Below are 23,600 nucleotides of genomic sequence, written 5' to 3' on the forward strand. Positions count from 1 at the left end.
TCCTCAGCTAAAAATAAAACATCAATTTGTTTGTCTACGTACTTGTTTAAATCAATTTTTTCAGGAGCGAAGTTGAAGTTGGGCCGAGGGTACCTCTCGTCGCTGTGTACCTCTGGCAAACGGCCCAGGTTACATGTCAAGTTTGGCCCGGGAGCTCCTGTTCGGCGCCTTAAGCGCCCGAAGCAGTGCGTTGTTGGGCCGGCCCGTAATGAGAAAACGTGGTGATCACAAAAAGCTAGAATAACGCAAAAAAAATGCCTGCTCCTGCAATCGAACTCGCGAGCTCGCGAAGCCAAGGCTTCTTGGACCATAGGTGGCCACCACAGCCAATTGTCACTTGTGATTTTAAATAGCGGTAACTGTACATGAACTAGCATTCCCACGCTATTTATTTATCATTTAGTTTATTTATTTATTTTTATAAAATCGTGAATATAAAACGTTCATCGATTTTGAGACAAAATTTCAAAAACTTCTAAAAAGTTCAACGATTTTGAGAAATAGTGCATCATTTCTGAAGAAAAGTTCACAAACTTTAAAAAGTTCACAGATTTTGGAAAAAAACTTTATGATAAAGTTGAAAAAGTTCATCGTTTTCAAAAAAAAGTTCATCATTATCAAAAAAGTTCATGGGTTTTGACAAAAAGTTCACCGATTCTGAAAAAAGCTCACCAATTTGAATGAAAAATTCATCAATCTTGGAAAAAGTTCATCAAATTTGGATTTTTTTACCAAATTTGAAAAAGTTCATAAAATTTGTAAAAAGTTCTCAAAAATTGAAAAAGTTCATCGAATTTGAAAAAAAATTTGTCAAAATTTTAAAAAGTTCATCGAATTGAAAATTGTTCATTAAGTTCGAAAAATAGTTCATCAGTTTGAAGAAAAAGTTCATTGAATTTAAAAAGTTTGTGCATAATTAAAATAGAAAAATGAAAAGAAAAGAAACAGAAAAATAAAGAAAAATAGAAAATACAAACAGGGAAGAGAAAAAAGAAAGAACAAAAAGAGCGAATGGGAGAAAGTAAACATACCACGTGTGTTGTCCCAGGTGGTTACCGCATCTCGCCCTGAGCCAAGAGATCGCGTGTTCGACCCACTCTTTTTCCAGTTTTTACAGAAACAGTGAAGGAAACCAACTGGGCCGGCCCAATCGCGGCGGGGGGACGTGCGCTGCAGGCGCCCGTTAGCCAAATAGGGTTTGCCGTTCGGCTTGTACCCAGTCGCGGCGCTCCCGTGAACGAGACCGACAGGAACCGCGAAGCGCGCCGGCGGCCGCCCAGATCCTCGCCGCGCAGCTTGCCGCCGCGTTCGACGAGGGAGCCGGAGAAAGTAAACATACCACGTGTGTTGTCCCAGGTGGTTACCGCATCTCGCCCTGAGCCAAGAGATCGCGTGTTCGACCCACTCTTTTTCCAGTTTTTACAGAAACAGTGAAGGAAACCAACTGGGCCGGCCCAATCGCGGCGGGGGGACGTGCGCTGCAGGCGCCCGTTAGCCAAATAGGGTTTGCCGTTCGGCTTGTACCCAGTCGCGGCGCTCCCGTGAATGAGACCGACAGGAACCGCGAAGCGCGCCGGCGGCCGCCCAGATCCCCGCCGCGCAGCTTGCCGCCGCGTTCGACGAGGGAGCCGGAGAAAGTAAACATACCACGTGTGTTGTCCCAGGTGGTTACCGCATCTCGCCCTGAGCCAAGAGATCGCGTGTTCGACCCACTCTTTTTTCAGTTTTTACAGAAACAGTGAAGGAAACCAACTGGGCCGGCCCAATCGCGGCGGGGGGACGTGCGCTGCAGGCGCCCGTTAGCCAAATAGGGTTTGCCGTTCGGCTTGTACCCAGTCGCGGCGCTCCCGTGAACGAGACCGACAGGAACCGCGAAGCGCGCCGGCGGCCGCCCAGATCCCCGCCGCGCAGCTTGCCGCCGCGTTCGACGAGGGAGCCGGGGCAAGCAAGCCTGCCTATAGCATATAGAGAGAATTGTTCGGGGATGCGGGCCAGTGGCGCGGCAACGTCGCGGGTAGTGCAGCGGACGCGCATCTCTACGACGACCCGGATGCCGCCGCCATCCCGGCGCGCCTCGACCTCCCGCTTCCACGGCGAGAAGGTCGACGCTCATGCGCCTCCACGCCCTCATCTAGCAGGGCTTCTACGTCGCTCACCTCTTCCCGCAGGTCCCGCTAGCGCTCCACTCCTCGTCTCGTCTCATCTCATATCACGCCGTAGATTCCGGCGACTGAATTGCGTGTGTGTGCTTGCAGCGCAGGCGGTCAAGAACGTGCCGGCATGGTTGATCGAGGTGAAGAAGCTCGTCCACCTTTACCTGTTCCACCACGCCGAGAAGTAAGCTCAGCCCCCCTTCCTCATCTGCACTCCTCCCTGCCTGTGATAAGAAGCCAAATCCTAACTAGATTCGTCTGCAATTTTTTTCCCTGTGATTAGTCGAACCAAATGCTAAGTAGATTCGTTTGCATATTTTTCCTGCATGTGATTAGTCGAGGCAGATTTGAGCTAAGTGGGAAATTAAAAAAAACAATCTCTTCTTTATCAAAATCAAGTTCTTTGGATGCTTGGACCATGAAATTGCTGTCATTGCAATTTTGATATGTTAAAATATAATCTTCTGATGTTGTGGACACTTGCATTTCACACTTGTGCACAATCTTGATTCTAGACGTGAGTAATCCTATCGAACAGACATGATGCGTTTTTATTCAGGCAAACTATTTTGTTTGAGGAAGTCTGAAATCTGTATAATGCTTCTATAGTGAAAAACTTCTGTCTGCGTTCAGCTTAGTGCATTGAGTGAAAAACTCGACAAAATTAAATCATGGCCGTGGGTAATCTTAGTCCTACTCTCCTGAACAGACTTGATGCTTTGCACTCGGAGTTTAGAAATTAGAATGTGATGTTGTAATTTAGTTGTCTGAAAAAGTCTGAACCATATGCATTGTTTTTCTAGCGAGGAAACTGCACTTGTCCCCAGTATAGGAGGGAGGCTGATGGTTAACTACTGAGTATTCATTAGGGTGAGATAGTATATCTCACAAGATCTAATCAGTGCACCGTGCTTGCATGTTGTGTGCAATAATATAGGTAGCATATATGACTTTGGTATGATGCTTGATTGTGAACTTCATATATTGCTTGATTATCCTGGTTTTGCTGCTCATGTGTGGCTTGTGTGATCGCCCCAATGCAGGTTTAAATCGGCGTGTAAGTGAAGGTGTATTTCTCCTTCACGCCTTCGACGTCGACCCCCTTCCCCTTGGTGTAGTACTGTTTAATCAGGCAGACCCGTTCTGGCCCACAATGCCATTTCTCTTTTTCTAAAATCCAGGGTACTTCAAAATTCATCGAAAATTTCCCTCTTTACTATGATACTACTTCTGTAAATTTTGGAGCCCTTTGCACATATTGTTTATTGATTGTGTGTTATTTTTTTTCCAATGAGTAGAAATCAATATCTTTCAAAAGATTCAAGGACGTTCGAGGAGTGACCAAAACCATTGAAGACTTTGCTGAGCGAGGCAAGCAATCTACTTTGATCATGTTGAACCCATATTTGCATTACACTTATAATTAATTTTCATGCATAAAGTATTATTTACTAGTATTGCTATGTTAAGTAAATTAGCTAGGGTTTAGCTATGCCATATGTCCTTAATATTGAACACCCTTTGACATTCTTATGCTAAGTTAATTAGCTAGGGTTTAGCTATCCTCTATGTGCTTATTATTGACACCCTCCTTTGACATTCTTAAAACCCCTCCTTTCTAACCATGTAGTGGTCACAAATAAATGTGCGTCATATGTGCAAGTTTAATAGTAATGCTTAGCCATGCTAGTCGTGTAAATCATAGGACTTGGGAAGAATCTTTGTTACTCATAAATGTTTTACAAAAACCCAAGGGTGTCACTAATGCCCATGGGATGATTCTGAAAATACGGTTTTACAAAATGGAGATGAAGTGGAGATTTAGTTAGGTGATTGTAATCTTGACGAGATAGTCAAAGATGTTCGGTGAATTATGAAAATTTATGTCTAGTAAATGAGCATGGTGGTTATTATATTGGTGGATAAATGGATCTTTAATAAACTTGAAGCAATTTGGGTTTAGTTAGGCGATTATGATCTTGAACCAAATTTTATGGTGGATTACGAGATTTTGATGCAGTTCATTGTGATCTTGAGGAGATAGTCAAAGATGTTTGGTGGATTAATTAATCTTGGATAATTTGGATTTAGTTAGGTGATTGTGATATTGAACCGTGTTTCATGATGGATTATGAGATTTTAGGTGGATTTAGTTACGTGATTTAATCTTGAGAAGATAGTCTAAAATGTCCGGTTGATTATGAGAGTTTAGGTATGGTAGATGAGCATGATGATTATTATATTGGTGGATAAATAGATCTTTAATTTTGTTTGGAACATTTTGGATTTAGTTAAGTGATTGTGATCTTAAACCAAATTTTACGGTGGATTATGAGGTTTTGGTTGGAATTAGTTAGGTGAGTGTGATCTTGACGAGCTAGTAAAAAATGTTTGGTGGATTATGTGAATTTAGGTCTAGTAGGTGAGCATGGTGGTAGTTATATCGGTTAAGTAAGTAAATTTTTAGTAAACTTGAGAAAATTTGAATTTAGTTAGGAAATTGTGATCTTGAACCAAATTTCATGGGGGATTATGAGATTTTAGATGGATTTAGTCAGTTGATTGTGATCTCGAGGAGATACTCAAAGATTTTTGATGGATTAATTAACCTGGAACAATTTGAATTTAGTTAGGTTATTGTGATATTGAACCGAATTCCATGATGATTTATGTGATTTTAGGTGGATTTAGTTAAGTTATTATGATCTTGAGAAGATGGTCAAAGATGTTAGGTGGATCTTAAGATTTTAGGTCTAGTACGTGAGCATGGTGACTATTGTATTGGTGGATAAATAGACCTTTAATTTAGTTTGAAACAATTTGAATTTAGTTAGATGATTGTGATCTTTTAAGCAAATTCACGATGGATTTTGATGTTTCGGCTAGATTTAGTTAGGTGATTGTGATCCTGACGCGATAATCAAAGATGCTCGATGGATTATGTGAGAATTTATGTCTAGTAAGTGAGCATGGTGGTTATTATATTGGTGGCTCAATAGATTTTTAACAAATTTGGATTTAGTTAGGCGACTGTGATTTTGAACCAAATTTCATGGTGAATTACAGGATTTTAAATGGATTTAATTAGTTGATTGAGATCTTGAGGAGATAGTCCAAGATGTTCGGTTGATTAATTAATCTTTTTTTAACACAGTACATACGCAAGCGCTCATACAAACGAGCATACACTCATCCCTATGAACGCGCACACACACACCCTATCCCTATGAGCACCTTCGAGAGACCGAGCCAGGATATCGTCTTGAGATTTTACGAAGATGCCGTAGGTGCCTTTTAGTCGACGGGAACAATTTGAAGTTAGTTCGGTGATTGTGATATTGAACCAAATTTCTCGGTGATTTATTTGATTTGAAGTGGATTTAGTTAGGTGATTGTGTTTTGAGAAGATAGTCAAAATGCTCGATGGATTATGAGATTTTAGCTATGGTAAATGAGCATGGTGATTATTATATTGGTAGATAAAAAAATGTTTAATTTAGTTTGGATCAATCTGGATTTAGGTAGGTGATTGTGATCTTTTAACCAAATTTTACAATGGATTATGAGGTTTTGGTTGGATTTAGTTAGGTGATTGGGATCTTGACGAGCTAGTAAAAGATGTTCGGTAGATTATGTGAATTTAGGTCTAGTAGGTGAGAATTTTGGTTATTATATTGGTGGATAAATGGATTTTTAGAAAACTTGGAAAAATTTGGATTTAGTTAGGCGATTGTGATCTTGAACCAAATTTTATGGTGGATTATGAGATTTCTGATGGATTAGTTAGTTGATTGTGATCTCGAGGAGATAGCTAAAGATATTCGGTGTATTAATTAATCTTTAACAATTTGGATTTAGTTAGGTGATTGTGATATTGACTAATTTCTCTGTGATTTATGAGATTTCAGTTGGATTTAGTTAGGTGATTGTCTCTTGAGAAAATAATCAAGGATGTTTGGTGGATTATGAGATTTTAGGTCTAATAACTGAGCATGGTGATTATCATATTGGTGGATACACAAATATTTAATTTAGTTTGAAACTGTTTGGATTTAATTCGGCGGTTGTGATCTTTTAATAACCTAATTTTACGGTGGATTATATGGTTTTGGTTGGATTTAGTTATGTGATTGTGATTTTGACAAGCTAGTAAAAGATGTTCGGTGGATTATGTGAATTTAGGTCTAGTAGGGTGAGCATGTTGATTACTATATTGGTTGGATAGAGATGAGGGCCACACAAGTGACTCAAGGCGATGATGCCACTAGTGAAAATAGTTGGTAAACAAGGCAAAGAGGAGAGAATGGGGATAGTGGCAGCAAATGGACTTTGATCCAGCATCCCACGTGCCTGTGCACTCTTCGTTCCCCGCTGTTCGGCTTGGTGTTCTTGTCCTGTTTGCGGATTTTGTGTCACGCACTTGATTAAGCATCGCACGTTCTCCTAATGTGTGCCCTTGGCCTTGACGATAGGTAGCGCCGTGTTCTCGGGCGCGTCCCCTGGGTAAAATTCAGGTATGCGTCGATTTTCTGAGCTCTTGCTCACCATTGGTGGTACTTAAGCGTGTGGTCATGGTGTCGCCCAACAAGGGAACACGGGATGTGGGATCAAGACAGCACACATAGCAACCCGTCACCAGGCAACGGACGCCCGTCCGGACTTTCTGGGCGCGGAGGTGGACACAAAGGTGGATGTTGAGCTCCATAGCAGTCTCAATAGTGTGCTTATCAGTAAGAGCAACACAAGCAAGAAGATCCTGGATATACTCCTCTTAGGAAATAAAGAAGGCATTAGAGGTAGAAGAAACCTCAATCTCAAGGAAGTAGTGACTTCTTTAGTAAATACGGAGCAATTTGGATTTAGTCAGGTGATTGTGATCTTAAACAAATTTCATGGTGGATTACGAGATCTTTCAATGGATTTAATTGATTGTGATCTTCAGGAGATAGTCAAAGATGTTCGGTGCATTAATTAATCTTGAACAATATGGTTTTAGTTAGGTGATTGTGATATTGAACCAAAATTCTCTATGATTTATGAGATTTTAGTTGGTTTTAGTTAGGTGATTGTGTCTTGAGCTGATAATCAAAGATGTTTTGTGGATCATGAGATTTTAGGTCTAGTAGAGGAGCATGGTGATTATTGTATTGGTGGAATATATATATATATATTTAAATTAATTTGGAACAATTCGAATTTGGTCAGGTGATTTTGATTTTTTAGCCTAATTTTATGATGGATTATAAGGTTCTTGTTGGATTCAGTTACGTGATTGTGATTTTGACGAGGTAGTAAAAGATGTTCGATGAATTATGTGAAATTAGGTCTAGTAGGTGAGCATGCTGATTATTATATTAGTGGATAAATGAATTTTTAATAAATTTGGAACAATTTGGATTTAGTTAGACGATTGTGACCTTGAACCAAATTATATGGTGGATTATGATATTTTTACGGACTAGTTAGTTGATTTTGATCTTGAGAAGATATTCAAAGATGGTTGGATTAATTAATCTTGAATAATTTGGATTTAGTTAGGTGATTGTGATATTGAACCAAATTTTACGCCGGATTATGAAATTTTAGGTGGATTTAGTTAGGTGATTGTGTCTTGAGAATTGTCAAAGATGTTTGCTCGACTATGAGATTTTAGGTTTAGTAGATGAGAATGGTGATTATTATATTGGTGGATAAAATAGATCTTTAATTTAGTTTGGAATAATTTTGATTTAGTTACGTGATTGCTATTTTTTCAAACAAATTCACGGTGGATTTTGAGGTTTTGTTGGATTTAGTTAGGTGATTGTGATCTCGACGAGTTAGTAAAAGATGTCTGGTGAATTATGTTAACTTAGGTCTAGTAAGTGAGCATGGTGGTTATTATATTGGTGGATAAATGGTCATTTAGTAAACATGGAGCAATTTGGATGTAGTTAGGCTATTATGATCTTGAATAAATTTCATAGTGGATTACAAGATTTTCGATAGATTTAGTTAGTAGATTGTGATCTTGGGGAGATGTCAAAGATGTTTGGTGGATTAATTAATCTTAAACAATTTGGAGTTGGTAGATGATTGCGATATTGAACCAAATTTCTCTGTGATTTATGAGATTTTAGTTGGATTTAGTTAGGTGATTGTGTCTTGATATGATAATCAAAGATATTTGGTGGATTATGGATTTTAGGTCTAATAACCGAGCATGGCGATTATTATATTGATGAATGAGCATATATTTAATTTAGTTTGAAACGGTTTGGATTTAGTTAGGTGATTGTGATTTTGACAAGCTAGTAAAAGATGTTCGGTGGATTATGTGAATTTAGGTCTAGTAGGTGAGTATGTTGATTATTATATTGGTGGATAGAGATGAGGGCCACACAAGTGACTCAAGGCAATGATGCCACTATTGAAAATAACTGGTAAACAAGGAAAATGAGGAGAGAATGGGGGTAGTGGCAGCAGATGGACTTTGATCCAGCATCCCACGTGCATCTGCACTCTCCATTCCCCGTTGTTCGGCTTGGTGTTCTTGTCCTGTTTGCGGATTTTGTGTCACGCACTTGATTAAGCATCCCACGTTCTCCTAATGTGCGTCCTTGGTGTTGACGATAGGTAGCGCCGTGTTCTCGGGCGTGTCCCGCGGGTAAAATTCAGGTATGCGTCGATTGTCTAAGCTCTTGCTCGCCATTGGTGGTGTTTGAGCGTGCGATCATGGTGTCGCCCAGCAAGGGAACACGGGATGTGGGATCAAGACAGCACACATAGCAACCCGTGACCAGGCAACGTCGCCCGTCCGGACTTTCAGGAAGCGGAGGTGGACACAAAGATGGATGTTGAGCTCCATAGCAGTCTCAATAGTGTGCTCATCAGTACGAGCAACACGAGCAAGAAGATCCTGGATATACTACTCTTAGGAAATAAAGAAGGCATTAGAGGTAGAGGAAACCTCAATCTCAAGGAAGTAGCGACTTCTTTAGTGAACATGGAGCAATTTGGATTTAGTCAGGCGATTGTGATCTTGAACTAATTTCATGGTGGATTACGAGATTTTTCAATGGATTTAGTTGATTGTGATCTTGAGGAGATAGTCAAAGATGTTCGGTGTATTAATTAATCTTGAACAATATGGATTTAGTTATGTGATTGTGATATTGAACCAAATTTCTCTGTGATTTATGAGATTTTAGTTGGATTTAGTTAGGTGATTGTGTCCTAAGTTGATAATCAAAGATGTTGTGGATCATGAGATTTTAGGTCTAGTAGAAGAGGATGGTGATTATTGTATTGGTGGATAAATAGATATTTAAATTAATTTGAAACAATTTGAATTGGTCAGGTGATTGTGATCTTTTAACCTAATTTTACGATGGATTATAAGGTTTTGGTTGGATTTAGTCAGGTGATTGTGATTTTCACGAGGTAGTAAAAGATGTTCGATGAATTATGTAAATTTAGGTCTAGTAGCTGAGCATGTTGATTATATATTGGTGGATAAATAAATTTTTGATAAATTTGGAACAATTTGGATTTAGTTAGGCGATTGTGACCTTGAACCATATTTTATGGTGGATTATGAGATTTTTATGGATTAGTTAGTTGATTCTGATCTTGAGAACATATTCAATTGGATTAATTAATCTTGAATCATTTGGATTTGGTTAGGTGATTGTGATACTGAACCGAATTTTACGCTGGATTATGAGATTTAAGGTGGATTTAGTTAGGTGATTGTGTCATGAGAATATAGTCAAAGATGTTTGCTGGACTATGAGATTTTTGGTTTAGTAGATGAGAATGGTGATTATTATATTGGTGGATAAAATAGATATTTAATTTAGTTTGGAACAATTTTGATTTAGTTAGGTGATTATTATTTTTCTAACAAATTCACGGTGGATTTTGAGGTTTTGTTGGATTTAGTTAGGTGATTGTGTCTTGACCTAATAATCAAAGATGTTTTGTGGATCATGAGATTTTAGGTCTAGTAGAGGAGCATGGTGATTATTGTATTGGTGGATAAATAGATATTTAAATTAATTTGGAACAATTCGAATTTGGTCAGTGATTTTGATTTTTTAGCCTAATTTTACGTTGGATTATAAGGTTCTTGTTGGATTTAGTCACGTGATTGTGATTTTGACGAGTTAGTAAAAGATGTTCGATGAATTATGTGAATTTGGGTCTAGTAGGTGAGCATGCTGATTATTATATTAGTGGATAAATGAATCTTTAATAAATTTGAAACAATTTGGATTTAGTTAGGCGATTGTGACCTTGAACCATATTTTATGGTGGATTATGAGATTTTTATGGATTAGTTAGTTGATTCTGATCTTGAGAACATATTCAAATATGTTTGGATTAATTAATCTTGAATCATTTGGATTTGGTTAGGTGATTGTGATATTGAACCGAATTTTACGCCGGATTATGAAATTTTAGGTGGATTTAGTTAGGTGATTGTGTCTTGAGAATAGTCAAAGATGTTTGCTGGACTATGAGATTTTAAGTTTAGTAGATGAGAATGGTGATTATTATATTGGTGGGTAAAACAGATCTTTAATTTAGTTTGGAACAATTTTGATTTAGTTAGGTGATTGCTATTTTTTCAAACAAATTCATGATGGATTTTGAGGTTTTGTTGGATTTAGTTAGGTGATTGTGATCTCGACGAGTTAGTCAAAGATGTTTGGTGAATTATGTTAACTTAGGTCTAGTAAGTGAGCATGGTGGTTATTATATTGGTGGATAAATGGTCCTTTAGTAAACATGGAGCAATTTGGATGTAGTTAGGCTATTATGATCTTGAATAAATTTCATAGTGGATTACAAGATTTTCGATAGATTTATTTAGTAGATTGTGATCTTGGGGAGATGTCAAAGATGTTTGGTGGATTAATTAATCTTAAACAATTTGGAGTTGGTAGATGATTGCGATATTGAACCAAATTTCTCTGTGATTTATGAGATTTTTGTTGGATTTAGTTAGGTGATTGTGTCTTGAGATGATAATCAGAGATATTTGGTGGATTATGGATTTTAGGTCTAATAACTGAGCATGGCGATTATTATACTGGTGGATGAACATATATTTAATTTAGTTTGAAACGATTTGGATTTAGTTAGGTGATTGTGATTTTGACAAGCTAGTAAAAGATGTTCGGTGGATTATGTGAATTTAGGTCTAGTAGGTGAGCATGTTGATTATTATATTGGTGGATAGAGATGAGGGCCACACAAGTGACTCAAGGCAATGATGCCACTATTGAAAATAACTGGTAAACAAGGCAAATGAGGAGAGAATGGGGGTAGTTGCAGCAGATGGACTTTGATCCAGCATCCCACGTGCATGTGCACTCTCCGTTCCCCGTTGTCCGGCTTGGTGTTCTTGTCCTGTTTGCGGATTTTGTGTCACACACTTGATTAAGCAGCCCACGTTCTCCTAATGTGCGTCCTTGGCCTTGACGATAGGTAGCGCCGTGTTCTCGGGCATGTCCCGTGGGTAAAATTCAGGTATGTGTCGATTGTCTAAGCTCTTGCTCGCCATTGGTGGTGCTTGAGCGTGCGGTCATGGTGTCGCCCAGGAAGGGAACACGGGATGTGGGATCAAGACATCACACATAGCAACCCGTGACCAGGCAACGGACGCCCGTCCGGACTTTCAGGAAGTCCGGACTTTCAGGAAGCGGAGGTGGACACAAAGATGGATGTTGAGCTCCATAGCAGTCTCAATAGTGTGCTCATCAGTACGAGCAACACGAGCAAGAAGATCCTGGATATACTCCTCTTAGGAAATAAAGAAGGCATTAGAGGTAGAGGAGACCGCAATCTCAAGGAAGTAGCGACTTTTTAGTAAACATGGAGCAATTTGGATTTAGTTAGGCGATTGTGATCTTGAACTAATTTCATGGTGGATTACGAGATTTTTCAATGGATTTAGTTGATTGTGATCTTGAGGAGATAGTCAAAGATGTTTGGTGTATTAATTAATCTTGAACAATATGGATTTAGTTATGTGATTGTGATATTGAACCAAATTTCTCTGTGATTTATGAGATTTTAGTTGGATTTAGTTTGGTGATTGTGTCTTGAGATGATAATCAAAGATGTTTTGTGGATCATGAGATTTTAGGTCTAGTAGAGGAGGTTGGTGATTATTGTATTGGTGGATAAATAGATATTTAAATTAATTTGAAACAATTTGAATTGGTCAAGTGATTGTGATTTTTTAGCCTAATTTTACGATGGATTATAAGGTTCTTGTTGGATTTAGTTACGTGATTGTGATTTTGACGAGGTAGTAAAAGATGTTCGATGAATTATGTGAAATTAGGTCTAGTAGGTGAGCATGCTGATTATTATATTAGTGGATAAATGAATCTTTAATAAATTTGGAACAATTTGGATTTAGTTAGACGATTGTGACCTTGAACCAAATTATATGGTGGATTATGATATTTTTATGGACTAGTTAGTTGATTCTGATCTTGAGAAGATATTCAAAGATGGTTGGATTAATTAATCTTGAATAATTTGGATTTAGGTAGGTGATTGTGATATTGAACCGAATTTTACGCCGGATTATGAAATTTTAGGTGGATTTAGTTAGGTGATTGTGTCTTGAGAATAGTCAAAGATGTTTGCTGGACTATGAGATTTTAAGTTTAGTAGATGAGAATGGTGATTATTATATTGGTGGGTAAAACAGATCTTTAATTTAGTTTGGAACAATTTTGATTTAGTTAGGTGATTGCTATTTTTTCAAACAAATTCACGGTGGATTTTGAGGTTTTGTTGGATTTAGTTAGGTGATTGTGATCTCGACGAGTTAGTCAAAGATGTTTGGTGAATTATGTTAACTTAGGTCTAGTAAGTGAGCGTGGTGGTTATTATATTGGTGGATAAATGGGCCTTTAGTAAACATGGAGCAATTTGGATGTAGTTAGGCTATTGTGATCTTGAATAAATTTCATAGTGGATTATAAGATTTTCATTAGATTTAGTTAGTAGATTGTGATCTTGGGAAGATGTCCAAGATGTTTGGTGGATTAATTAATCTTAAACAATTTGGATTTGGTAGATGATTGCGATATTGAACCAATTTTCTCTGTGATTTATGAGATTTTAGTTGGATTTAGTTAGGTGATTGTGTCTTGAGATGATAATCAAAGATGTTGATGGATTATGGATTTTAGGTCTAATAACTGAGCATGGTGATTATTATATTGGTGGATGAACAGATATTTAATTTAGTTTGAAATGATTTGGATTTAATTTGGTGATTATGATCTTTTAACCTAATTTTACGGTGGATTATAAGGTTTTGGTTGGATTTGGTTAGCTGATTGTGATTTTGACAAGCTAGTAAAAGATGTTTGGTGGATTATGTGAATTTAGGTCTAGTAGGTGGGCATGTTGATTATTGTATTGGTGGATAAATAATTATTTAATAAACTTAGAAAATTTTGGATTTAGTTAGGCGATTGTCATTTTGAACCAAATTTTATGCTGGAGTATGAGATTTTTGATGGATTAGTTAGTTGATTGTGATCTTGAAGAGATAGTCAAATATGTTCGGTGTATTAATTAATCTTGAACAATTTCGATTTAGTTAGGTGATTGTGATATTGAACCAAATTTCTCTGTGATTTATGAGATGTTAGTTGGATTTAGTTAGGAGATTGTGTCTTGAGAAGATAGTCAAAGACGTTTGGTGGATTATGTGATTTTAGGTCTAATAGATGATCATGGTGATTATTATTTTTGTGGAAATGAATCTTTACTAAATTTGGAACAATTTGGTTTTAGTTAGCCGACTGTGATCTTTAACCAAATTTTATGGTGGATTATGAGATTTAGTTTGGCTCCGCTCCGCCTCTTCCTCAAGGAGCATGTTTAGTCCGGTGGTGCGGCGGCTCGTGCGGCGTGCGGTGGCCTTGGAAGATGGGCGCCGACACCTGCTGCTTGTGCACAATGGTGACTTCACGCATCTCCTGTGCCCCACAACCCTCTCCTTCCCGGCATAGGAGGAGCAGGAGCAAGGATGCCGAGGCGGTTCAGGTTTGCCTCCACCTCCGCTCTCCTTCCTGCTCTCACTCTTGTCTCCCTTTTTTTCTCATTCTGCAGCTTTATTCAAGCATATATTTTAAATTGCTAGGTATTCCAGGTAGTTAGCTTATCTATGGACTACACCTACATTTGATGTTAGAATTCTGATACTAATTTATGTTCTTGTTGCATAGATGAATGTGTTAGAGTTATAATATAAGTCATGTACCCCTTTGTATTTATCCCGTTGTATAAGGGGTTTCCTGCATATGTTTCACACCTGTACATGTATATATATATATATCGGCCTATGGCCTCATGGGAATACAAATTGCATATTCCTAACATGGTATTAGAGCCCTAGGGTTTTTTTTCGCACGTGCAACTCGTGCTCTTCGATCCAATTTCCGGCGTCGATTGCCGCTGCTCCTCTCTTCGGCCGACTGCTGCTGCTCATCTGTGTACGCACAACCACAACTCTCCTGATCGCCGTTGTGTTCGTCCGCACCCGATTCTCCGCTGGCCGCTGCTGCCCCGATCCATCTGCCTGTCCGGATCGGGTCGCGCCCTCCAGATCGGGTCGCCTCGATCCACTCCCCGCCTGCTGGGTCACCCGCCGCAGCCCAAGACGTGTCGTCTGAGGTGTTCGTCCGCTGCTGCCGTTCTCCAGCCCCAGCTCTTTTCCCCGATCGACGGTGCCGGCCTCGATCTCCCAGTAGCGCCGATCTCCCGCTCGAAGCTGCTCCGTCGCTAGCGCTCTCTCTCCCGCTCGGATCCCGTCGCTAGCGTCCTCTCCAGCGGACGCCCGATCCAGTTTCCAGTCGCCAGCGCCGGCCCGATCAGGTCGCCCGATCCACCAGTATCTCGCGCCTGATTCTGCTGTTCCCGCTCTGCTGTCGCTGGTGCTCTCGTCGGTTCTCAAAAAAAAAATGTCTGCTGCAACGGGCTATGTTGCTGTCCCTCGCTGTCCGGTGATCTTTGATGGTACCAACTACACCGAGTTTACTGGCTTCATGCGCATTCACATGCGTGGCATCCGTCTTTGGGGTGTTCTTTCTGGCGAGGTCTGCTGTCCGCCACGTCCAGTTCCTCCGGTGGCCCCTACTCCGCCAACTCCATCGGTTCTTCCTACGGATGCTAATCAGGCCGCCAAGGATGCGGCTAAGGTTGCTGATGAGGCTGCTGATCGTGCTTATGATGAGAGGGTTTTGGCTTATGAGGAGGCTCTTCAGACGTATCATGGTGCTCTGTCTGTTTACACCCAGTGGCTTGATGATGATGCTCGTGCTGCAGCTGTTCTCACTGCTAGTGTTCTGCCTTAGTTTGCTTCTGAATTTCTGGGTCTTTCTACTGTCTTTGAGATGTGGACCCGTCTTCGTGAGCGCTATCAGCCCTCTGGTGATGCCTTATACCTCTCTGTGATCCGTCAGGAGCATGCTCTTCAGCAGGGTGACTCCACTGTTGATGACTTCTATGCACAGAGTTCTGCTATCTGGCGCCAGCTTGATTCTCTTCGTAGTGCTGGGTGTCGTACCTGCCCCTGTTGCCAGGCTGTCCAGGCCAATTTGGAGTTTCATCGCGTCTATGAGTTCTTGTCTCGGCTCCGTAAGGAGTTTGAGCCCCGGCGTGCTCAGTTGTTTGCTCGTGGCCGTATTTCTCTCATGGAGGCGCTTTCTGAGATTCGTGCTGAGGAGACTCGCTTACATGGTGCTGGTTTGCTGGAGGTTCCCTCTGTGCTCGCTACTCGGTCTTCTTCCACGCCACCTGCTGCACCGACCCCTTCTCGCTTGAGTGCTCCGCCGCTCTTGCCCACTCCTTCTGGAGGCTCAGGTCGCCCCCGTCCACATTGCGATTACTGCAACAATGATGGTCATATTGAGTCTCAGTGCTACACGAAGAGGAAACACCTGCGCAAGGCGCGATCATCATCTTCAGGTACTTCGTCATCTACCTCGACAGCTTCAGCCATTGCTTTGACTGAGCAGGATATTCTGAGACTTAAGCGTCTGCTCGCGGCTTCAAGTTCTTCCTCGATGGGTACTGCTGGTTCTGTGACTGATGCTTCCCGCACTGAGCAACCGCCCTCTACACAGTCAGGTACGTCCCCATGGGTTCTGGACTCTGGAGCTTCTTTTCATATGTCTTCTCATTCTTCCACTTTGTCCTCTCTTCGATCACTGGATTCTCCTGTTCATGTCTTCACTGCTGATGGTACTCCACTTTCTGTTGCTAGTAGAGGAAATCTTACTACTCCTTCTTATTCTGTTCCTGATGTTGCTCATGTTTCTCGACTTACCATGAATTTGTTTTCTGCTGGTCAACTTACGGATTTTGGTTGTCGCGTCATCCTTGATGTTGACTCTTGTTCTGTCCAGGACCGTCACACGCACACTCTGGTTGGGGCTGGCCCTCGCCGCCGTGATTCTCAGGGTCTTTGGGAGTTGGACTGGCTTCATGTTCCTTCTGGTGCTTTAGCTTCAATGACCAGTTTTATTGCTAAATATTTTTCCCATTGAAAGTGTCAAAGAATATACAACTTGGTATGGAGAAGTTTTCTTATGGGGAATTAAAGATTCCTGTATGCAGAACTATTTGGGCTCCCGCAGCTGTATCAGTTGGTTTTAGTTCTCAGATTTTTACTTTGCTTTTCTTGGCAAAAAGTTGGATGTATGAATCTGAGATCTGGACCTCAAGTTCACTACTTTTCTTTTCATCTGCAGTCGCGAGGAAGAGTAGGAAGATCAGGCAGAGAGGGTTTTACATACCTCTTCCACACTGACAAGTCTTTGCTTTTCAGGATTGCCATGGCGTGCTGCTGCTGTAATGCTTTCATTTTCTGTTGTTTTGTCACTTTGTTAAACTTTGTTCTCTTATTCTGATGCTATGGTTTGTGATGGCTGGATGAGATTTGTGGTGAAAAGTCTCCTTTATTTTGTTTACCTACAGATCTTGAATGCACGATTGATAATTTTGCTGGATAGGTTAGAAATCTAAATAATAGACATTTTAAAGGATGTAGTTGGTAAACATGGAAAGCCAAGAAAAATATATAGCTTACTTACAGTGTTGTTTGATCCATCGCTCTGCGGCAGGCTCACTGATGGACTTGAAGTATGCCTAATCTTGGACTGCATTTATTGCCTTTTGTTGGTCTGCTTCTTTTATTCTATATTTAGGGGGTTCTAAGCTATTGAATTAGGAAGCATATAGTTTATCCATTTGAGACCCGCTTCAGTCTGTTGGCTACTGCAGGGAGCTTTGGATGGTGGTCTTGGTATTCCACACAGTGACAAGAGATTTGCTGGCTTCAAGAAGGATAAGAAGTAGCCGGGCGCTGAGATTCACCGCAAATACATCTATGAAGGTCATGTTGCTGACTACATGAAGGTGAGTTCCATTGCCCTCGTGGTATTATAATGCCATTTCTTCATTCCCTAGGGTTGTCGTTGTTGTATACATGAATTCTTTCTGGAAGATATATCTGGGCCCGATTCACCCATATAAAGTATCCTAAAGCAAGTGTACTTTCTTCTTATTTCTGAAGCAGCTTACTGAATCTCGTTTTAACTTCTGCCCTACCCATATTTCAGTCAATAGCTGATGAGGAACCTAAGAAGTACCAAACTCACTTCAGTGAGTACATCAGGAAGAATATTGCGGCCGATGACATGGAAGCACTGTACAAGAAGGTTTATGCTGCCATTTGTGCTTATCCTACCATGGCAAGATCAACTAAGGAACCTCCAAAGACGCACAAGAATTGGATATATCTTGCTGTTTATTAAAGTCAAACAACTGATAATGAAGTTTATCAATATATAGTAATGGGTATAAATGTTTCCTCATACTCATGTAGTCCGTTCATTCCTAAACTATATGTTCTTCCTTTGTTAAAACCTTAAAATATTAAGATGTTACGGTAAATAAATTCCTTCAGAATCAATAATAGAAAAGTTCTGCTATGCAATAAGATACAGTTGTATGCAAAAAATAATCTTGTATTATATAGTTATATATCAAAACTATGGATTTTCTATGCACTTCCTGCGATCATTAATGTTCATTGTCTTTCTTCGGATTTTGTTGGGCACCTGCGGCAAGCGGTGTCAAACACGACGGACGCTGCCAGGTCCGCGTCAACATCGTGCTCACAGAGCCTGTCCGCTGCGTTGTGTTCTCCATTTTGCAGTGCATGGTGAACTACACGGCAAAGTTCAGCTGCAGTTCCTCTATTTTCTTCCTACTAAGAGCCCTGACGATTTGTACTACTTGGCTGCAAATTTGTGCCGTTTGCATCACCAGACGGATAGTGGTAAGAATGCAGCAGCAAATCCAATAGTAGGTAATCGTGACAGTATTTCACCACCAGTAATCTTGCTGTCTTTTATGGTTGCAGGTTTGTTCTTCTGGCATTATTCATGTTTCTCATCATAGCCATACTGAATGATGCAGGTGGCATACCTGAATTTATCATATGAATTATGACTTTATGAGCTTGCTTGGCTACTGACCTGCTGTTTTGGAAGGGCGTCCTTTTACCAGAGCTATGGATTTTATTATGCTCCATTTCCTTCAGGTCTTTTATCGCTCCATCCTTGATTTATCTGAGTCCATTGGGGTTGCTCATGAATTACAGAATTTAGGCTTACAGTAAGATGAACTTCCTTGAGAATCAATAATAGAAAAGTTTTGGTTAAGAGCAATTTCCAACGCGTCGTCAATTTTGTTTTTCTGATGTTTGGGTCTTGGCTTGTATGCTTTGTTTGCCTATATGCTCTGTTCTCCTTTTGTCTTGGTCTGAATTCATGGATTTTGAAGCATTTTGAAGCACTGAATTTGTTTTTTTTTGCCACGCCTTACAGGAATGTGATTTCATGATGAATTTTTGCAGGCACTTAGAACTTTTGTCAATGTTTCTCCCAAAAAAAAATTGGAATTTTTTGAATTTTTTTTGATTTTTTTTCGATTTTACTGTTCATGCGGGAGCATATGAGCTTGGGTGCAGAATGGACTTTTCGCGCATTTTTACGCAGAACTGAAATTTCACAGAAACTACACTAAACTGCATTGAGATTATTGAAAAATGTTAATTAAATGTTAAATGGATAACTTTGTGATAATCTACACCATATCTTTATGGACTAGGACCAATCAAAACAACATGCAGGAATTGTTCATCCTCATGGAACCAAAAAACCATCCATCCATTTTCACTGCAAGTCAACACTGTACTGAGCTTTCCCTGTCCATACACTTCCGAAACAGAATGCCAGATTGTTAAATACTGACCAAGATAATGATATTGAGAAACAAATTACCTCACCCTCAGCTCTTTCTGATTCGTTTTTTGCTGCTGAACTATTGCTGTCGGCTGTCGGAGTGCCTTTGCTGCTTGGGGTTCTTGCTTAACTTCCGCCTGCTGTGGATGCCGCTTTGTGCTTGAGTTCTTGCTTAACTTCCGCCTCATGTGGATGCCGCTTTGTGTTTGGTTCTTTCCTTCTTGCTGCTGGTGTCACTGTCTTATTGCTGGCCAGGGGCATGATATCTGGGGCAGCAGCCAATCCTCCACGGGTGAAGTGAAGATTTATGTTTGTTACTGGTAGGATCAAGTACTCTACCAGGTCTAGAGCGTAGGTGGTAAGGGAAGGATGGAGGGAGACGTGGCGAGGATCGGGCGCGCCGGCGGCAGGGCGCCGTCGCGGCTAGGAGAAGGGCGGCGGCTAGGGCTGTTGGCGGCTAGGGTTCCGGCTCCTCAGGGAGCCGGGCAATAGGAGATAATATTCTTCTTATTGCTTGCATTCAAAAAGAGTCTTACAACCTATATTTATATCCTAGATAACTTGTAGAAGAATCAACCTAAGATAACTTGCCTAATCTGAAAATAAAAACTAAGATAACTTGCGGGCCTAAGCCGGCCGGCCATAACACTTCTCCCCGCCTGCACAAACAGCTCGTCCTCGAGCTGCAAGGTGGGGAAGCGCTTGCTTGAACTCTTTGAAGTAATCAACCAGCGTCAAACACCTTCTCGACATCTGGGGCGGCCAGGTCAGCGGCGACGACGTCCTCCGGAATGTAGTCTGCCACCTCCAGGTAGAAGAGTCGCGGGCAGGCGTGGCCGGGCTTGTAGGGTTCGTTGCAGTTGAAGCACAACCCTTGGCCGCGACGCTCGAGTATCTCAGCTGGGGTGAGCCGGCGGAACGGGCGCCCCGCGGTCGCGGCGAGGGGTGCCGCAGAAGCCTGCACAGGCCGACCCTGCGCGGAATCCGGTCCGGGTAGCGACCCAGTAGTCTAGGACGGTGATTCCTGCTGGATGGCCACCGCGCGACACTTGAACGCGCGGGCGTAATACATGGCTGACTGGAGATCCTGGGGTCCCCGAAGCTCCACGTCCATGCAGATATGGTCCGGTAGACCGCCCACAAATAACTCGGCGCGCTGAGTGGCGGAGACGCCCGGCGCGTGGCACGCCAGGGCCTGGAAGCGGTCGACGTAGTCCTGCACCGTGGATGTGAAAGGTAAGCGGCCGAGGGCCGCCAGTCGGCTCCCGCGGATAGGAGGCCCGAACCGGAGGAGACAGAGCTCCCGGAAGCGCTCCCATGGTGGCATGCCGCCCTCGTCCTGCTCGAGGGCGTAGTACCAGGTCTGCGCTGCGCCTCGAAGATGATAGGACGCGAGCCAGATGCGATCCGAAGCGAGCGTCCGCTGCCCTCGAAAGAATTGCTCGCACTGGTTGAGCCAGTTGAGGGGGTCCTCCGTGCCCTCGTAGGTGGCGAAGTCCAGTTTGGCGAAGCGAGGGGGTGTCGGCCCGCTGTGCCCGGGGGCGGCCGTAGTTGCCGCCGGCGCGTATGGGTCGGGAAGCGCCGGGGCGTAGTTCGCCGAGCTGGAGGGGTGATCAAACCGCAGGGAGGGCGTCGGGTGTTCCGGCGCTGTGGAGTAGACCGGCCCCGAAGACGAGCCGGTCGCCCAAGCGGGGATCGGCGATGGTGACGGTGGAAACTGCACCTGGTGCAGGGGCCGACCCGTAGCCCTGGGCGCGGGTGGTGGTACTGTTGATGGCGGCGGCGCCTGGTGGAGCTGCACCGGCGCCTGCGGCGTGGGGGCCGGCGGTGACGCCGGAAGAAGCTGCTGGGTCTGGCCCTGCTCCGAGGCGCCGGTGCCCAGGTTAGGGCTGGGCGGGGCCGGTGGAGGACCCTGCTCCGAGGCCGCTGGAAGGTAGGGCGCGACGGAGGACGGCGCGGCCGGCGCGGTCCAGGTGGGCCACTGCGGCCCCGTGGTGGCGAGAAGTGGCGGGGCTGCCGGCACGATTTGCGGCTGCCACTGCGCCCAAGGCGGTGGTGCGGCCGCTGGGGCGGGGAGCGCCGGGTAGCCTCCGGTGCCGAGTACCACGGAAGCGCCTGCTGACCCGCGGCCATGGCTGGATGGAATCCGGTGATGGCCCTCGGTGCCAAATACCACGGAAGCGCCTGCTGACCCGCGGCCATGGCTGGGTGGAGTGGTGGGGGCGGCCCGTACGGACCTGCCAGGTAGAGGCGGATCCCTTGAACCGCGGTGACGAGGTCGTTGAGGACGCCCGCCATGGCCTCCGGCGTGAACTGTTGCGGCTGCGGGGGAGGTGATGGCGGCGGCGAGTGTTGGACGGGGGCCTGTGGCTGCCCTTGGCCCGGCGTGGTGCCGGGTGCCGTTAGGACCGGCGCTGAGAGCGACACAGTGGTGCCCGCCGAGAGCGAGGCCGTGACGCCCGGCGCAGAGGCGGCGGTGGTGGTGGCGGTGGAATTGGCGGAGACATGGTCGAAACCCGGTTACCTGATACCCGGCGTGGTGCCAGGTGCCGTTAGGACCGGCGCTGAGAGCGACGCAGTGGTGCCCGCCGAGAGCGAGGCCGTGACGCCCGGCGCAGAGGCGGCGGTGGTGGTGGAGGAGTTGGCGGGCAGCGGTGGTGGTGGCGGTGGAATTGGCGGAGACATGGTCGAAACCCGGTTACCTGATACCAAATTGATAGGATCAAGTACTCTACCAGGTCTAAGGCGTAGGTGGTAAGGGAAGGATGGAGGGAGACGTGGCGAGGATCGGGCGCGCCGGCGGCAGGGCGCCGTCGCGGCTAGGAGAAGGGCGGCGGCTAGGGCTGTTGGCGGCTAGGGTTCCGGCCCCTCAGGGAGCCGGGCAATAGGAGATAATATTCTTCTTATTGCTTGCCTTCAAAAAGAATCTTACAACCTATATTTATATCCTAAATAATTTGTAGAAGAATCAACCTAAGATAACTTGCCTAATCTGAAAATAAAAACTAAGATAACTTGCAGGCCTAAGCCGGCCGGCCATAACAGTTACAATTTTCAATATTAGCATAGTATGTATTTGCATGTTGCAAAGATCTCAATATGAGGAGATTTAGATTCATTCAACTCAACCATTGCAGGCAGGGAGACAACAAAGGGGGCAGTATAATTGCATTCCATTATTATTTTTCTCTTTATTAGATGGCGTATTGTTATTTGTTCTATATATACTTAACGTCCCCGTGTGGCTGCTTATGAGAAAAAAAATCGTATTACCATGTATCCGTGTTTCTTAGTTCTTAATCATCCTAAGTTTTAGCAGATTAATTAATCATTTGCTTTTCTCAATTTTATTGTTTTGGAAATTTTATTCCTCTACCATTTATAAGTACGGTTTGCGAGAGGTGGTTGCTATTCGTACGTTCTAGATTAGCCTTGGCAGTTCAGAATCTGGTATTGAACGTGTTACAATGTATTATCGTAATGTAATATGTTTTGGTATTTACTTGAGAGCTAGCATCCATGTAGTATCTGTTTTGTATTGTTTTGCCGGCATCTATATGTAATACAAAATGTACTTCTCATTCAGTATTTAAATGATTTGGTGTCGTTCTTTTGCATGGCATTTGAATTGCCCGATGCTTGGTTGTGAGAGATGATATCCATCTCAGAAAGGAGAAAGGGTCACTGCTGGTCAAATGCTTTGTGCCTAGGACTGATATGAACTTCTCTTCCACAACTAGACAATTATCCGATCTATTTCAATTGTCTGGATGTTAACTTGAGGTAAGAGCAAGTGCTACGACAATTCCCATTACACATTTATAAGCAGTATTTCGGTTAAAAAAGAGTGAGATGGATAGCTCATGGTAGCATTCAAGGCATATTTTTCAGACTTGACACAGTAGCAGTTTAATATTTTTCAGACTTGGACACCGTGGCAGTTTAAGCGGCGCAGCAAGGCGCGCGTATGCTTCTAGTGTCCATTGAAGCTATTTGATAAATGGAGATCGTAGCCAAAACTCAGGTTAGGGACCTCAATTGCTGTGACATGAAGAAACTTGTAGCTGGAAAATGTATCTGTGAAAAATCAACTCGAGATGGCAAACACTACCAGCTG

At 42.8% G+C, this 23,600-nt stretch overlaps 2 protein-coding genes, 1 long non-coding RNA gene and 1 pseudogene across 4 annotated transcripts; 3 read left to right on the plus strand and 1 right to left on the minus strand.

Annotated features, from left to right (window-relative positions):
• Positions 1-1,799: 1,799 nt before the first annotated feature.
• On the plus strand, positions 1,800-20,738 carry LOC125549572 (uncharacterized). 2 transcript variants are annotated; one of them, XR_015599181.1, is made up of 8 exons: positions 1,800-2,168; positions 2,256-2,337; positions 3,197-3,335; positions 3,452-14,216; positions 17,457-17,591; positions 17,795-17,893; positions 18,394-18,516; positions 18,601-20,738. It is a non-coding gene; the product is annotated as an uncharacterized LOC125549572 (long non-coding RNA). The 2 variants fall into 2 exon arrangements; XR_015599184.1 differs by lacking the exons at positions 1,800-2,168; positions 2,256-2,337; positions 3,197-3,335; positions 3,452-14,216 and having other exon boundaries at positions 17,031-17,591.
• LOC147990203 (uncharacterized) lies at positions 14,224-16,918 on the plus strand. The gene is made up of 2 exons (XM_087514341.1): positions 14,224-16,301; positions 16,580-16,918. The coding sequence occupies exons 1-2, from the start codon at positions 15,566-15,568 to the stop codon at positions 16,624-16,626; spliced, it is 783 nt and encodes a 260-aa protein (XP_087370467.1). The 5' UTR covers positions 14,224-15,565; the 3' UTR covers positions 16,627-16,918.
• On the minus strand, positions 20,208-21,685 carry LOC147990204 (uncharacterized; annotated as a pseudogene).
• A 64-nt stretch (positions 21,686-21,749) lies between these two features.
• On the plus strand, positions 21,750-23,544 carry LOC147990205 (uncharacterized). Its single transcript, XM_087514348.1, has 2 exons — positions 21,750-23,266; positions 23,407-23,544. Exon 1 carries the CDS (start codon positions 21,780-21,782, stop codon positions 22,239-22,241), a length of 462 nt encoding a protein of 153 aa, XP_087370474.1. The 5' UTR covers positions 21,750-21,779; the 3' UTR covers positions 22,242-23,266; positions 23,407-23,544.
• The last annotated feature ends 56 nt before the right edge of the window (positions 23,545-23,600 follow it).

The sequence above is a fragment of the Triticum urartu genome, chromosome 1A, assembly GCF_056163025.1.
Source record: "Triticum urartu cultivar PI428250 chromosome 1A, HENAU_Tu73, whole genome shotgun sequence".
Taxonomy (NCBI): domain Eukaryota; kingdom Viridiplantae; phylum Streptophyta; class Magnoliopsida; order Poales; family Poaceae; genus Triticum; species Triticum urartu.